The sequence below is a fragment of the Anopheles stephensi genome, chromosome 3, assembly GCF_013141755.1.
Source record: "Anopheles stephensi strain Indian chromosome 3, UCI_ANSTEP_V1.0, whole genome shotgun sequence".
Lineage (NCBI taxonomy): Eukaryota > Metazoa > Arthropoda > Insecta > Diptera > Culicidae > Anopheles > Anopheles stephensi.
The window spans coordinates 77,647,481-77,665,446 of record NC_050203.1 but is presented as its reverse complement, the minus strand read 5'-3'; the positions used below and the strand labels follow the sequence as shown (position 1 = coordinate 77,665,446).

General features: G+C 42.8%; 1 protein-coding gene across 4 annotated transcripts in view; it reads right to left on the bottom strand.

Moving 5' to 3' along the window:
- The window catches only part of LOC118514629, a 90,004-nt gene extending 72,546 nt beyond the window's left edge, over positions 1 to 17,458 (bottom strand). The window contains exons 1-2 of one of the 4 annotated variants that reach the window (XM_036061627.1): positions 17,217 to 17,458; positions 3,629 to 4,985 (exon numbers count right to left, since the gene is read on the bottom strand). In XM_036061627.1, coding sequence (XP_035917520.1) covers positions 3,629 to 3,728 — 100 coding nt within the window. In that variant the 5' untranslated portion in view covers positions 3,729 to 4,985; positions 17,217 to 17,458. Of the gene's footprint in view, positions 1 to 3,628; positions 4,986 to 16,908; positions 17,168 to 17,216 lie in introns of those variants that run through there. The other 3 variants (XM_036061628.1, XM_036061629.1, XM_036061630.1) reach the window with 3 other exon arrangements.
- Between the last annotated feature and the right edge of the window lie 508 nt (positions 17,459 to 17,966).

Sequence of the window (17,966 nt, the reverse complement as noted above, 5' to 3'; positions counted from 1 at the left end):
GGCTGACTTTATGTATTTGCGGTAAACAATCCTTTAAGGTAGTGGATATACCGTGCTGAAGGTTCAGTTCTAGTGGGATAAGATTTTGTGGAAGTAAATTTGTCCGTTAAAGAAATGATTATAACGACTTGTGTTGCAAATTGCATACCCACAGGCGCAAAAGCTAAGCGGGTTTTATATTGGAGTTTTTATTATTTTAAATCAATTATTTGAACATTCTATTGAAGAAAAAACAATGCAAGCTATTAATTAAAACATTTCACCTTCTGCTGTGTAAATGTATCACTTTTCAGCAATATTTGTTACTTAAACTCATCGCACACAAAATCGAGCACCACACAGTCAACATGACTTCTCGCCCGTACGGAGAAATCAAAACCACCGGCTCAACTTTTCCGGCACCCCGGAACAACGCCTGCCTTCATTCGTAATTCGGTTTGCCACATTGTAGTTTCGTATCGGTTTCGAACGCATTCTGAGGCTTTCGCTTTCGGCGTCGAAAAGTTCACCGCAAACGTGTCCTGTGTAGAAAAGGGCCCCGGCACTGTGGACTGGGAGTTCTTTGCCACACAAAACTTGCAAACTTTCCAAACCCCAACGACTCTCACACACACACTCCCACAGAGTGAGGTTGAGAGCAAGCTACTCCCCTTCCCAAATGCTTCGGCAGTGCTATGGGTTTAATTTTCCGATTCGTTTGTGTTTTTGCGGAAAAACTTCGTTCAGCCCTTTTGCTGCCAGTGAAATGAAGACAGCGTGCGTACAAGCAAGCGAGCGTGTGTGTGTGTGTGTTTCTGTCAATGAATCCTTTCTTGGAATCTGTGCAAAAGCGTAACATAAACTCTTCGGCCAGAATCTTTCCGAAAGGGTGGTTGGGGTAGGTTTAAAGCAATTTTCTAAGCCGTCACAAACCGCACACAACAACGCTCACATACACCGAGAGGGAACGAGTAACAGATCCGGCCTCGTCGGTGAGAACGTCTTAAAGCTAGCAGGAAACACGCAACAGTAACCGTACACGTAAGCTGCTTCGAGCGAAAGAGCAACCACTGATGATGGTTCATGATTAAAATTAAGCCTCTAATGAAACAGGGCATTTTCCCGTTTTTGGCCAACCAAGCGGTTCGATGCGAAAGACGCTGTCACCATTTTTGGGGTGGCCAGCGATGGGACGAAAACGCCCGTCACAGCTCGTTTGGTGGAAAAGTTTTTCCCGAAGGCGGTATAATGCGAGGGTTTTCGGACACCGACATGCGAGAGTCGGTTGATGTTTGGAAAGATTTAGAATGTTTGCTGAACGTTCGTAGGCTTATTATTTACCAGTGGGTTGAAGTAGAGTGAGAGAATTCTTGGAAAAGGTAAACTGTAGGCGGATTGTTTGTTAAGCTGGCGAATTATGAGGCTGCTTGTGATTGATATTAAACGTGATTAAATAGTTTTAAACATGGCCTTATAAGGTTTAAACAAGGAGGTGCAATGCCGTGCGTCATTCATGTTTTTAATTGATTTTTGAATGTTGATTGGCTTAGATTTATAGATTGATATATAGGTTGATTGTATCGGTGATCGACTCGGGATCAAATCCCATCCAAACCACGTACGAAAGACGGACTATCTTGCTACGGGTAAAATCAATTCACAGAAAGCCAGAAATGGCAACGCGAGACCTTTCGAGGTTGTAGGTGATTTATAGATTAACATTGAGTGAAAGTATGATTAAGATAAAGCCGGTTTCATGTTGGGCTTTCAAGTGTGATAAATTAAATTATTAAACTTTATATCTTTATATCAAAATAAATTTAACAATATCCTTTGAAGATTTTAAGACAAAAATGACGGAAGAATAACTTTGCAGCAGGCAAATAAACTTCAGCAAACCATCATGAGCAAATATCTCTTGCAAGATGATACTGTTGCAAACATAAATAATTATTTTAAAATTATCTTAAAAAGCCATTAAACAAAAATCTGAAATGTGTAACATAAAGACAACTTAAGCTACTTCAAGCCTTGTATTGCTATTTTCCCGATGTTATCCATCTTTAAGAACACGCTTTTCCTACAAAACATCGTCCGTTGATTAGACCCATTGAAATAGTTGAATGAATGCACCCAAGTTGCATACATCTCGGCGCTATAGAAAACATCTAACCGAGAGGTGGCTCGGTTCACCAGCAAAATCCCGTACTCCTGCCACCATGTCGAACAACATTCCAATTGCTAACCGACCAGTGTTCATTCGGAACACCTCTCGTCCCTCCCATCGTTTCCCCTTCGAACCCCCGCACTGGATGGAAATTGGCAAAGTAAATAAAACTTGAAACAAACAGAATCCTTTTGAAAATTTTATTTACATTTGATTCACACACACACACACACACACACAGAGCGAGCGTCAGAGAGAAGTATTTTGGAATGGGAAATCGAGCAGCGGGGAAAAACGGATTCAGATTTTGCCTGTTGCCAGGATGCTGTCTGATGTTATTCCTTGACCTGCTCTCGAGACACACCCGTTCCACCTCTCTCTCTCTCTCTCTCTCTCTCTCTCTCTCTCTCTCTCTCTGCATCTAAAACTCCGTGACTTTTCCGGCTTTTCATAAACGGAAGAAAATAACCACAGCTGCCATGCTCAGACATTCCCCCCCAGCTGAAGCGTGTCTGGCTCACGTTTCTTCAACCTAATCTTTCACTCTGTAAAAAGGTGGTCGCTCGTGCCGGAGTGGGGTGGGCGTTCCGTTTTCCTTGCTCGATTGTGGTGTGCAGAAGGAATGTTTGAATTCCGACTCAGCAAACCAACCAGCTGGACGGTGTCTTATCTCGGTCTTATCCTCGAGGTCTGTTGCAATGTGTTTGGAGAAGAAGGAATAGGTCAGCAGAAGTGAGTGGAGGTGCAGATTCTTTCACTCCTTAGTGTGGAACGACAAGATACCTGTTGTAGCTATCACCACAACCCTTTGCTGGTTGGCTAGACTCATCGACCTGACCTCTTCTTCTTGCTTGACAAAACTCCCGAGACCGGAATGTAAACGAAAGCAAATCATTTAAAAGCGTCTAAGGAAGGTAACCACCTGTCTCTGGGACAGAGAATCAGCAGCATGGTGACCCAGTGCCTTCTTCACATCAGAGGAGCATCCGAGGGGTTCGGAATAATTTATGTTCCTTAAATCGAAACCAGCCGAGGCGCTTACTCTAATCGAAGCTGTAGATTACAATTTTATGAGGCTTTGATTGTTTTACCGTAATTATTAAGGCAAGATGAAGGAAGGAATCGGAGTGGCCGGTAGCAAAAGTGGAGATTTTATTACCAGATCGAAACATTGAATTGATTACTTTCGTACAGTTAATTCAATTCACTCCACTCGTTCTCTTCTTCTGGCCATCGGTTGTTGATATTCAGAAGTGGTAATGAACACCAGCTGGGGAGATGAGTTATACTTTCAACCTGTCAGTTTTCAGTTTTGTATTTTAACCTTTCGATCCGTCTCTGTTTCACTCTCGGAAAACCTCTCTTAACAAAACTTATCCTTCCAGCTAATCATTATGCTGGCTTCTCCGATTTGTATCACTCAGCAGAGACAGAGAGTATATGCATCCCTTAGTAACAGACACTAACCCAAGTAAACCTTACCTGGTACAAAAATGATGATCCCGATTAAAAATATCGATCCTGCACGAATCAGCAGAGCGCCGCTCGATGCGGCTGCTGTTGTGGCCTTCCGAGAATCCATCTTGCCAGCCTTGCTCCAAATCAAATTCAGCCTGACCGGACCACAGAGCTACAAAATGCAACCCGTAACGATCGGGGCGTTGAACTTCGAACTCGTTCGATGGTTGTTTTGTTATGTTTTTTTTTTGCACTTGTTTTTCACTTCACGCACATTGTTTTGCGAATGTGTGTTTCACTGCTTTCGTCATTTTTGGCGATTTTCACTAGTTTGTTTTATTTCATTTGCGATTTCTAACTTTTTCCTTTCTCTCTTATATTTTATTCACATTCTTTCACTTTTGTTTTTTGCTTTCAATGCTGTAGTTGCATGTTTTGTATGTTCACTTTCTTATTTTCATATTTTTACCATTTACTTTCAGTTTAAACACTTTTTTCTGCATTTTTATCTACTCCGAACAATTTATTCACTCAAACGCTCTTCTTGTTTTACTTTATTTTTATTCTATTATTTCATTTTTTATCTTTTGTTTTTTTTTTTGTTTTATTTATGTTTCAATATTTCAAAATAGTTAAGAGGCATTTGCCGTTTTTTTTTTAATTTTTCAATGTTTGCCCCAAAATTATCCTCCTCTTTTCTTCCTGTTGAGTTGTACTTCACACCACACTTCAATAGAGCTCACGCACACAAACGCACAGGGCAGTAAAAGATTTACGGTTGATTAATGGTTTTAATACATGTACACTTGGCCCGCTTTTTCCATTCGCTTCGTGCACTTCGCATGCTGTACACGGGTTAAGCTTTTAAACCTCACACCAAATTTATTCCACACTCGCACACAGCTATTGAAGAACACACGAGCACTCACACACACATACACTCATGCACTTGTTCACTTTGAAACTCGCCACGTAATGCAGCACGTAATTATTTTCAAATTGTCATTTATCGTTTTTAATTATTTACACTATCCCGGGACCGAGGGATTTTTCATTTTCGGTGTGCTTCCGAGAACGGCCCCGAACGTGAACCCTTGCTCAGGTCCGGCTTGCTGTTTTTCACATACACTTTCCACACACCAGAGACGGGAGGAGCCGGCTAGCTGTTCAACCCCGCGTTTGGAGGATGAATTGAATTGTGAAAACAAAAATCGTGACGCCCACGCTTCGTTATGAACTTTTTCTTCACTGCAGTTTTATCGCTTCACTAGGGTTTTCCCTGTTTTTTTTCTTCTTTCTGGCACCACACTCACGCACGCGTTTGATCCTGGTTGAACTTGCGAAACCCCTTTGCTAGGGGACCTACATGGAAAAGAGGGATCTGTTTGATAGGGAGAGAGAGAGAAAAACACCAAAGAATATTAACCGGATGTCGGGGATCAATGCAGAGGGAACAGACATTGGGGTGAGGTTGGCTGTGAGCAAATTAATTAACGAGCAATAAAACATCCTTGAGGATCTTCCCGGCCCGGTCTGTCTGTCTGTCTTGTCCGGTGGTGGAGTACAGCACCGCTATCCCAATGCCTAGACCGAGGAGAGCTGGCTAAGGTTAATGATTGGACGTTGCAACTACTTCAACGCGACTATCAAGAGCTTGTCTGTACCGAACGGGGCCACTGCTTATGCACTTTGTAAACCAGCAGCTGCAACACCGCGGGCTCGTTATCGTATTCGCACTCCGGTGGGGGGGGGGGGGGGGGGGGGGTGGTTTGGATTTGACCAGTTGGCAGCGCTCATCTGCCGGGATCCTCCATCATCCGAGCACGTTGACTAACCTACGTCGGTCGGGGCAAACATCGAGTCAATTTAACATGATCCATCCGGGCGGCTGCTGCGAGCCATCGAAGCCACCTACACTCGTTGCGCACGGGCTGCACTAATTGCAGTCCGCTTTAATTTAGCACACTCCAAATTGAATATCAACAACAGGCTCGCTCGCTGTGTCGGTCGGTCGTTGAGCGTAAAAGTGCAAAGTGCTGGTGCAAGATAAATAAATATATATATCCCGGTCCTGTTATCTGCCTCGCTCGGCATCTCCCTGCTGTTGACCGTAACGAAGGGGCGTCCTTTTCTGCATCAACTTTCCCACCCAGCGGAGCATCGGAGTGATTAATGAAGCAGCCCCGAAAATGCTTGATGCTGCACGTTCCCATCGCTGTTATTATTAGTATTAAACCGTTAGCTCTGGTGGATTATCCAAAGGCACAACCAAAAAGAAAAAAATACCCCACCCCGGGTAATTTTCCACATGTTTCGCACCCAGGCCGATGTTGTACACCTGTTACATACTAATCCCTGTCGTAATCTGTAGCGCAATTAAAACTTGCTGGATGGAGTTTTAATAACTTTTTTTTTATCTCACGCGCCCGATGGACGTGAGCCGACTGAAGAGTGCTTATTGGCGAACTTATTGCAGCTCGTTTAGGTATGATAATTAGGGGATTATTATTATATTAACAGATTTAAGTCGTTGATTGACGTGATTCCTCAATCCTTTTCTGTTGTGATTTTCGTTTAAATTCGCCTCATTAGTTGGATGTTTTTTGTGAGAGTGATAATTTTATTTTTCCTCGTTAGTGTGCCAATTAGTATTTTCCTTTTTCAAATTAAGTTCTCTGAATATAACAAACAATTACATATTTAATACCATCGGTACGATTTTGGAAAGAGAAATTAAAATATTTCCTAGAATTGGTAGCAATCCGCTGGACATCGAAACTCTTTTCCTGCTAATTAATGCGCTAAATGATAGCTGATGGTTTGATTGTTGGCTGATGATACGAGCAGCACAACAAATAGCTTCCTCTTCCCATCACTTCCTTCCCTTCATCATTTCCCTCAACCCACCAACCAATCTCCCATAAAAAAGACTGATCCAATCACTTCCAATGTAACTCTGTTTGCTGCTGATCGATAAACCTCGTATCCATTTTATTTGTTCAGAGAGCAGAGATTTGTCGATGTTTTTTTTCCTTCCTTGGGTTTCATCCTTCTCACTCGCTGCTAGTGTAAGCATGGCGAATCCTACCCCCCTGCTTTGGGGATTTATTTGGAGCAGTGGATGGGAAAAATGCAATGGAACGTAACCGGTAAACAATCACATCAAAGTAATTCGAGCGTTAGCCGGTGCAGTTGTAGTTTGCAGTGGGAACGTCACAGTTGACAGGATGACGTGTATACGGATGAGTGGTTTAAATTGATGTTTTTAGTAGTGAGGTAAAGTGTTACAGCTTACACGCAGGTTTAGCTTTAAATAACAAGTCTTAAAATATGTAATGGTAAAAATATAAATAAAGACGAAATTTAAAGAAAATATTACAATCTTTAAGAGTTTTTTTACTTATAATACTTTCCAAAACACAATGGTACTGAAATAAATTCTAAGAATCGCAAAAATGCAGAAAGACAATAAGCTTTTTTACATATTGCATACATTTAGGAGTATTTAATCAGAACGCCTAGCAGGTATGCAATAAGCATTACAACTTTCTTCTTTACTTGATTTTTCAGCAGTTTAATGGGTTTAATGAAGATTTTATAATTTATGAAGCATTTAAACGATTTACCAGGTCTTTTCAACGAAATTCTAAAATAATCGTACAAATATTTCACCAAAAATCTGCAATTTAAGGCTGTAAAACATCCCCAAACATACCGTTCTTCATGGAAATAAATGACGAAACTGACAGCCATTTTATTCCCCGTCCAACATTCAACTCAACGCCAACGGAACCTCACCAAAAAGTCTGCCATAGGTCTGCACCCACGGCTTGTTTTCGCATCAATTCGCAGTACGAACCATTTTCCCATTTCCCGGAAAGAATTCTAACATTTCAAAATTATGCAAAACCACACCCCACACAAATGCATTCGCGTCATATTGAATCGTGTCAGCTCATGTGTTTGGCATACACTCAAACATTCCGCAAAACTCAGCCCCACCTACGACGGCGACGTCGATGACAGCAGACTGTCAGCTTCAGTGGCGCTTGCGAGGGATTAAATGTAATTTATATCATCTTTCACGTGCAAACACATATACACCATTCAACACGTACACGGATCTTTGGTCGATTTTCACTCGACTTACACCGACGAAAAGTAAAGGTAAGAAAAGACTGCTTATAATACATCCACCACCGGTGTGTGGGTTTCAGCGTTACACCATCTTCCGTTGGATGGGCACAACTCGCTTAGTGTCAATGTCATCGGAAAATCAGAATTTACGATTGCGGCTGGCTGTTTTCTTGTTGGGTCCCCCTTTTTTTTTGTTGTTGCATTCCTGTTTTCCCTTTTTAGCTTGACTGAAACCGTTCGGTGTCGATTGTCAGCTGGAGCAGAGACCGAGGGCCGTTTGGCTCGGAACGGGTCGCAACAGCATCCGTGAGACAGCATCGTGTCAGTGTCATTTGAATAATCAGATTTAGCATCATTCGGCAGTTCTTCGTCCGTGCTCTCGTGGCTTACCGTGTAGCGCGAGTGTGTGTGTGTGTGCGGTTTACCCGTGCCGTGCCGACACCGAGAGAACCAAGGAGAGGTTGGAATTTACCGCTGATGGAAAGCTTCCGCAATTTTTCCTTCACTCTCCTGCCACTCGTTAGCGTTTCTTCCCCGGGCAAGAAAACGATACTCGTGCCGGGTTAAGCTAGGGATACATCAATTCCTGAAGTGTTGCTACCGGGTCGGAATATCGTCGCCACAGGTTCGCCACTGGAACTGGCACTATGTAAATAATCCGTTCACCCCACTCACACTTATCCTTCACATTTTGGCGTTGTGATGTGTCCTTCGGTTTGTTGAAGATTGCCGACATGCAAACAAGCAGATCCCCACGGGAGAGGCAGAAGGTCCTCGGTCGTCGGTGTTGCTGTCGGCTTTGTTTGATAATATCCCTTGTGTGGTGCGCGTCGGATTGTTTGGACCGTCCGTCCGGTAGTTCCTCGTCGTCGTTGTCGTCGGTAGTTCAAATGGTGGCAGTAGCTTGGTGACTCTCGGGCACAGTTCGTTTGCACAGCAGGTCCGAGGGACCAGGACGTGCGAGAGACGAGGGCTGTTTACTTTCGCAAGGGTAAACCGGCCACAAGCTACGAAGCTAACCTGCGTCTTTCATCTGTGTGAAGTGGTGAAGCGTGGAGAGAATGGGGTTTTCTTCGTACCAACCGAAATCTTGTCCGTCGGCGTCGGCGTGGTTTTTACGTAAGGACGACTGGAACTTTACAATAAATGTACTGCTTTCTCCTCTTCCCCAAGTTTTTTCTTAGTCCAGGGTAACCTCGTCCACTCGTCCCAAAGCTGGGGAGGTGAGAAGAAGCCACATTCTTTCGAAAACAACCTGGGCCTTTCTCTTCGGGGTCTTTGGGGAGAGTGATCAGTGTTGTCAATGGAACAACGCTGCACAAGTTGCACAACATTGTTTAGGGACTTTGGACACTGTTCCCCGATTTTTCAGGATGGGAAGCTAGACCAAGCTCGCTTCCAAGCTCAATTTACTTGCTCAATTGTGATGTACCTCCGGTAGAATGGAAAGTTGAATAAAGGATTCCATTACAGGTGGGAGTTGGTTAAAGAATAGTTCAGTTAGGATAATCAATCTTCCAGAATCTTTGGGCCTTCTCTGCTTCAATGTGTTATGTTTAAATGATAATACATTGGCTGAAGCAACAGTTGTAAGTGGGTGATTTATAGGTTAAAAAATCCAGTATTTTTTGTTTTAAGAAACAAATATTTTGATTTCTAAAATTTGAAACCTTAAGTATCCCGAATTATTACGCCTTAAAGTATGCAATCCTTGAACATATCGGTGTAAAGTTTTGTAAGGGCATCAGCACCTTCATCTTTAAAGAGTCTAGTCCTTCTCTCAATGCAAAGCATAAATTCAGGCTTACTTAACCTCAGTCATTAACCAACGGATCTATATTGTGCGTAGCTTTTTAGTTGTCTGAAGTCGACTACAATAAGGGAAATTGATTTCCCTCCCAATTCCTCCTCGGCTTTCCAAAACTCCAACCTGATTAGATGCTACTTTGCTCTTTTTATACTAACAAAAGCCCTCCAATTCTGACGGTCGCTTCAACTAGCTCCTCCATCTTGAAGTTCACAGTGAACGAGTTACTCATGCTAAACAAAACATTTCACCCCTTCAGGCATCAATCGAACCCCGATAAAGTTCCATCCAACAATGTCAGCTGATAGGCAAGGATGAAGCAAAAAAAAAAACCCTCCCGAAAACCGCTGACCACACACGTTTACGGAATGCTAAACCTGCCAACGGACGCATGGCAAATGGATAAGTGATTCCAGGAGATCGTCGGGCACGCACAACCCACACATATACATACTCCGGCCAAAAGTTGGTCAAGTGCGTTAATTGAATTTTGTTAGTTTTGGGGCCATCTGTTCACTTTCGTTCAAACCTGTGGATAATCAGTTCGTCAGTGTGTGTGTGTGTGTGTGATCGTGTAGTAAGGATGTAAATGGGTAAGCGAAAAAATAAAAGCATGGAGAAAAGTTTTGATTAAACATCGATGAAATGAGTGGTCGGATGAGTCGAAAGTTGTTCTTACAATTAAGCTCGGTAGGTCGGGTCCACTTTTGGTTGGTTTAATGATTAAATTCGATTGACGATTTGATTTGAAAGGAGGATTTTTTAGAAGTGAAATCTGAATCCTTATTAGCGATCAAAATTATGTTAATAAAGATTTTACCAAACTAATTTCTGAAAGATTCCTTCAAAGTGCCCTAAGACGAGTTTTCGCTATTCAAACAGAACCTTGTCTTGAACCTTCACAAACATTACGATAAAAGCATCCACAGAAACAAAGCATCCCATTTAAACTAAGAATCGCTTCTTCCTTCTCACTCACAGATGAAATAGATAATAGAGCCCATCCCCGGTTATCCGTTGCTCTAAACAGTTCCAGGAATAAATGCTTCTCGAAACCCAACCCCAAGTGTGTTGCTCCACAGCCGAAGAGCACACGGATTTGCCTGGAGGGCTTCGGCCCCTACTTGAAACCGAAACCAGCAGAAACGCCAGCCTTTCCTGTTGGTGATAATGCTACGATGCAGACAAAGAAAAGGAAAAGGAAAGCCCAGACCAGAGCACCAGATCACCCAACACCTCCGGAAGCCTCCGGAGGGACCACCGGTCATCATCCACGGGATAGAAGCGGTGAAGCATTCCGCCACGCGCACCATCCACGGGAAGGGCGAAAGTAATTTCGAGCATAAATAAGTAATAGGAAAATTAAAGAATTATTAGGCTCGCAACGGTTACCGGCACCGGGGCGGCCAAAACCGCAAGCCTCTTTTCGGGGGTGGTTTGGTACGAAATTGAGCTACACGCAACACATAGGCTCCGTGCATACACATACAGTGGCCAGGGTTGTGGCTAACTAGCCGTTACTGAGCGCACATAATTGAGTAGTTTTTCTTGTGTCCAGCAAACTGGTGGGGAGGCTTTTGGGGGGGAACCCCTGTTCCAGTTGAGCCGGGAGTTTATGGGACTAATATTTCATGAGGATAATCAACCGGTGGTAAAGTGGGTTACTAGCGTACTTTCTTATTTTCTCTGGGAAGAGACTGCAGGGTTTGTTTTTGGTGCCTCACCGTTGGAGAGCTCATGATGCGAAGAAAGCGAAGTGAAGGATTAAATGAGGTACGTTTGTAGGAATTTTACCGGGGTTTCTAAAGTTCTAAATATAAAATTTATTCAGTGTCTAGTGGTAAGATTTCATATGCGTTTTGAGCGTAAATGCCATGACGGTTAATTAACAGAATAATTGAACTTTAATGAATCAGTAGAAAGTACGAAAATTCAACAAAACTAGTTAGCTTGACCTAGATAAGAGTCTCTGAATACCTGTAACTTCCTTGACCCTATTCACTCCTTCTTTTGCATTGGCATTGGTGCCTTATCTGCTCGATAAAACGGTAATAGTCTTATAGACTAGTTTGCTTCCTTATTTGTATGCAGAACCAGTCAATATATTTTTACCGAAAAACATTAAAACATACACAAAAAACTGACGGAAATCATCATAGACCTATTTGAATTATTTAAGAAAGAGCAGTTTCGAGCTCAACTAAAATGCTCGATTTTCAAGAGGGTCTGAACTGATAGGAATAATGAATTCACTGACAACAATGTTTTGTTTTCTCAAATATCAATAGTAGACTAAACCGTGATAAACTAAAATTAAGGCACAAAAAAGACGTTTCAAATTAAAACCATTAATAGCTAGATGCAATATAAAACCTTACATTTTCTCGGTACTTTTTTTGGTCGAAAAAGATTGATTGGTTTACGAACTAAGTTAAAAAGAGAAGTCATAATGGAATTTCTGACTAACGGACAGATCCTTGGAAAGTACCAGAATAATCCTCGATATGGAATTTCGCTTGAATTTCTAATGAAAATGGTAGTTCGGATGTGGATGAGGTTTTGTGGGAAATTTTCTAACATTGCAATTTCAATACTGCAAAGAAGCGTAGTGCAGTCAGAAACAATGGAAGAATTGTGTCCAAGGAGAAATATCACCTCCAGCAATGAAACCTGGTTTGTCACAAAGTTCTGTGTTAATGGAAAGAAAATTTGAAATGCTGGGCTCATCTAACTATGGTTTCGAAATGAATTCAGTGGAAGGCATATGATTAATCCAAGAATCTTCAGCTACAGAAGATTTATTTAAATAGCTGTTTTGAGCTTGAAATGGCACATTGAAGATTTGAGAAGGAATTTAAGGGAAAGCTTAAAGAAAAAAAGACTTATCCAGTTTACGCCCCCAACACTATTTTATAAAGAAACCTGAAAAATAAGATACAAGTTACAATGACAATGTTCCATTTTAAACAGCATGTAAAAACAGCTAAGGAAAATCTTCAAAGACGATTCAAAAGTCTTAATGACTGTTTTCTCGGCCAAGATGATTGTTGCGCCTAAACGTATGCAACGGGCATGACAGAGTTCAAGCCATAGAACGTTTACAAGACGTACATTGTAATAGAATCATTCAAAAAGCCATTGCAAACAGAAACTTTAGGGTTTTTTGCACGGACGATGATTTTTGGAAGCTTAATCACATCCAAAATTGTTTATTCGTTTATTTTTGTCCTTTCAATGCACAGCTATAAAGGATAGTTTTTAAGGACAATCCGAAATACTGGCCTGACGGCAAAAAGAGCTATTAGCTCACCACTCCTGAACAGCCACTCTGAGCTGAATCAATACTAATTGTTCGATAATCGTTACTTTCTACACGATGAGAAATCCGCCGAAAGTAATCTCGACTCTTACTTTCTGTCCTGTGTCCTTCATCAGCATCTTAACGCTACCATTACCTTCCAACATGCTCGTCCAATTTACTCGTCCCGCTGCACTCCACCAACTGGCCCGACTAATGTACCCGAAATGTGGTCCAATTATCACAATTACAGGGCATACACACATCTACTCGAGGAACGCAACCAACCGTGTGAACGGTTCTTTCGTCCCGGACGTGCTCACGACACCATTAAGATGGCAATCGTTAGTGGGAGCTCTCGCTGATGTTTGGCTAATAACATTCGCTTATAGGATCACGGCACGCCAGTCGCGATCTCAGACACCAAACCAAACACACCGAGGTCGAAAATTACCGTACCATCGTAAAGAGAGAGAGTAGGTCCCCGGTATAATGTGCCTTTTATCCGTCGAACACTGACAACCGATGGACAGCATGATTTGGGTGACTTTTTGGAGTGAGGCCGTCAACCCTTTAGTGTGTGTGTGTTTTCGGGTAAATAATTCATGAGCCATTTCTTTTATTTGCTCTAGGAAAATTAGATTAGTCCCTTCGTGATTTACAAAGATGAAAGCGGCCGGCTACCTGCCCAACTGCTGGGACTGAGTTGGATAAATAGGGGGACCGCTCGAGCTGCTGGTCCCGACAGGTGGCAACATCATTTCATAAGCATAAGCATCAAAATTGACAACCCATCGGGTAAGGGACAGAAGGGCTTCGGCGACACCGATTACAACGCTTGACTTGGGTGTGAGGATGGTTCGGGTGTAATACAAAACCTCCATGCTCCTAGCCGATCCACCTGGGAATGGGTGCAGCTGGCCCGATGCAACACCGGTAGCCAAAAAAGGGTTAATTATTCACACCGAAGCGAAGTGAAGTGAAAAACTCAGTACGAAACCAAGCTTCGGGGCTTTTTCTCCGCTCCTCTGTCTCTTTTTTGAGGTGGAAAACTGTAATGTTCCACCCGTGATGGGATGGGACAGAGGGTCGAGCATGCTAACGAGAAAGGACATGGGCGTAAAACGAGATGAACCTAGCCTGACCCTCTAGCTAGCTTTCCCCCTAGTAGATAGCTTCGGGGGGTAGTCAATTAGGCCACTTGCTGGAAGGATTCACCCACACGCTCGTGAGGGGAAACGAATGAACCGAAGTTTGAGAAGGCCACTTAAAGCTGGGGCTTCATTTTCGATTTACCAAGCGAAGTCTCCGAAGGCATTTTCGACAATTGTGCGGAGGCGTTCACGGTTTACCCACAGTTGAGCGCAGCGGTACTTGAGGTAGAGTGTATTATTGGTATAAATATTAAACCAATCTTTATCCTACTTATGTATGCAATTTAAGAGCTGAAGGGTTAGTGGAGACAATCCATGGCGGTAATAAAAATATCCTTTTTCATAGAACCGCTTTCTTTCCTGCGCTTTACCATCCTTTAATATTATCAGAAAGCCCCTAGCAAAAAAAAAGAAAACTTCTTCGAATCCACTTCCTACCAAGAGTCACTCTAAAAGCTTGGGACAATTTTTGGCATATTTTGAAAAATTTAATTAAAACCACCCGCTGACTCTGGCTGTTTTTTTCCTTCTTTCTCCGCCGGTTTGCAAAAAATTCAATCAAAGCCAACTGGGGAGCATTTTTGTGGCGAGAGCAGCCTCGTGAAAAGAAAGTCCGTCTTTAACGCACAGAAAGATTAAAAAATCCTTACCAAACACCTTTCGAAAGCGGTTACATGGGAAGCAAAAAGTGTAAGAAAATGGAAAATAAAAATTGTAAAACAGATACAGAACGAACAACCATGAAGATGGGAAAGCAAAACAAAACATCAACAGCAATACAACCTTTTAAGCTGCATAACAGACAGACGCCAACATTTCGAGCGAGAAGTGAAAGGATTACAAAAAAAAAGGACGGAAAAGGAAAACCCGTAACCGGTCAGTGGCGGTTTGCTAGCCAGCGGCGACAACAGTGAGTCCCCCCTTTAACGAGACTCGAGATAGTAGGTTCGATAGAAAAGTAAACTTCTTCTTCCAGTGCCAAAAAAGCATCTCAAAATGAAGCAGAAAAGAAGGAAAAAGAGCTCCAATAAGCTGGTCGTTTGTGACCCATTGAAAGGAGGACGGCTAGGACAGGAAAAAACGAGAAACTTTAATACAAACACTCACAAAAAACAGTTTGTCTCGTGGAGAGTTTAAAAAACTGGAGAAAAAAATGCAAAAAAACGAAGGACAAACCGGACTTTTTTTTTACAAAACAAAAAAAAAGGTTGTAAAAAAGGAGAAAAGGAAAAGAAAGCAAGTATGTAACGAGACAGAAACATAAAGAAAGTATCGAAAAAAGAGGAAAACAAAAGAAAAACACAGAGAAAAAGCAAGAAACAACTGACACAACAAAAGCCCCTTTTTTGCAACACTAAAACGATGAGTTGAAAATAGAGAAGATAAAAGAGATGGCAAAAAAACGGGGTTTGGGTTAACATTCGAGACAAGCTCGTCTGATGAAAACGTCCTCATCAGTCATTGGCAAACTCAAACCCGTACCCCCCTCACTTAATGAGTCACAGCTTGCGTGTGTGTGTGTGTGTCACACAATCAAAATGGCACCGTTTTTAGTACTTCGAGTTGTCATGTTCACCTTCATTATCGTTCGCTGTGTGTTTTGGTTTTGTGTTTGTGTTATTTACTATTTTTATTTCCTTTTCGTTTGTTTTAGCTCAACAAAAACTCTAGTTTTAGTTACTTTATTGCTAGTTCTAGTGTTGCTTTCCACTTTCTATTTTCTCCATTTGCATCAAAGGGAAACTTGCTGCAGGCTTATGCAAAACTCTGTCTATTGCAAGAGTGAGGTAGAAGCAAAAAACCTCCCCGAGGTCAGTTTTTCCGGAGGCCTTCCATTTGCCCCCGGTAGGCATTATTCCTCCGCAAACGAAAAGAAAAATGCAAATTTGAAAGTGGAAAGCGTGGCAGCGGGTTTTCCACTTGGTTGAATAGAAAGAGTGAACTCCGTTTGATAAATGCCGGTCAAAATCCGTACATTCATCATTGGGGGTGGGCAGGGATTTTTCCTGGTGGGAACTCTTGTGTTGTTTAAGAGCTAGTTAATTAACACTTCTTGTTTTCCTTTTCTCTCTCTCCCTCTTTCACACACCGACAAATGAATCTAAATAATTGTTCGCAATAAGAATGTAAGGAGTCCTTCCTATGGAAAAAGAACCGGAGAAAAATCATTTAAAATTGAGAATTTGAAGCAATTCGACTCGGAAGGGAAGATCTTCGGTATGTGATAAGCTAAGGCTTCGTTAAACTTTCCTCATTGAGCTCATCAATTATCCAATTTTCCTTCTCAGGACACACACACATACACATCACCATTCAAGGTTGTCCTGCTTTTCCATTTCCTTTCCAACCGAGTTTCATCTTTATCGGTGGGTTTTTCGTCCGCATTGTCAAGCTTTCTAGCACGCGCGTAGTAAGGGAAACCCCCCCCCCCCCTTCCCCCCCCCTCACTGTAGCCGTGACCGTATTTTCCGGTGGTCCTTCCGCCCCGCTGAAAGCGCATCCGACGGTCGGGCCGGTCGCTGTCGGCGTGAAATAAGTCAACCAAAGCACATTGAAGCGCAAACATAAAACAAGAGTTTAATTCACACTTTCAGCCGGCGTTTCGATGTATGTGTGTGTGTGAGCGTTTATGAGCGTATAAGCGCGTAAGTGTGCTCCATCCCGAGTTTCCACCCTTCCCCCACACCTTCCCCCACCCACTCAGCAGGAACGGTACACACGGGCAATAATAATGATTAATTATGACCACTGTCGCACAACTAACGATTTGGTGGTATGCCGGACGGTCGTTCCGTTGGTCGTCCGAGTTCGTGTTACCACCCCGTTGCCGTTCTACACTACACCGTTCACTCCTTTCCCTTGAGCCACCCACCGATGGGGGAAGGGAAGGAAAAACTTTCACATTTACCGTTTCATTTGATCTCTTTTTTCTCCTTTCCCGTGACCGTGGGCCGTGTGCCGTTATGCTTTCTTTCCCTGTTTTTTTTTTTCGGAATAGCCGGAATGCAGGTCCGGAACTGTGGACACATCAAAACTTTCAACCGAGAGGCTTGGCAGGGCAGACCTAGCAGACCGGGCTGGGAAAGGGGGATATACAGTGCACGACCTGATTTTGATTGGAATGTAGAACTGTTTTAGTGACACTTTGCCGTTGGTTCGTTAAAATGCGTTCGAGCTTAATGCACTTTAAGCTTCGTTTTCATCCCCTTTACTAACCATTCACTCACTGGAAAAGCTGTACCTGTTTTCCACCCACAAACACACGCGCACACACACACACTCGATTCAAAAACCGCGGATCCAACCGGAAGCGTACTGCAATCGAAAACGGACCCCGGAGCACGACCGATTAAAGTGCGACCGATTCATGCGAATCACCGAATGCAACTGCCGTTCGGAAGCGGATGTCAACTTCCGATGCCCACGACAGCACGGTCGTCGGGCGCGTGAACGTTCGGGCGGACGAACAACGACTGTTGTTATCCTGTACGCAGCCGGTCGTGTGGACGGTTCTGTTGCGCAGACGCTGCGCCTTTTTCCCCTCATTGTTTTGATTTGGTTCGGGTGCATCCTTCGGCACGTGGCCAAGGATTCGTAGTCGTACACGTGGGTTGTGTGGAAATGGATGGTTTGGAAGGGGAGGGGATTCGAAGTAAGGACAGAAACCTTTAAATGACGCTTTTAGTCGTTCACGCTAGATAGCGCTAGTGTGGTGAAGGAGGTTTTTTTTGAATTTTAAAATTTGAGGTTTGAATTTTATGTTTAGCATGAGTTTTGTTGTTGTAATTAGTTAAATATAACCTGCATTGACAAATCTAAATAAGGGTGAATTTGGTGATCATCTAAAACTTTGCCGACTGCTTCACACGAAGGAGCTTCTTAAGAGAGTTCGCAAGAGCAACTTCCTATAAGGGCCCTCATATAAGGAACCTCATATTAGTAGTCTCGTCGATAGGGTCCCGTGAA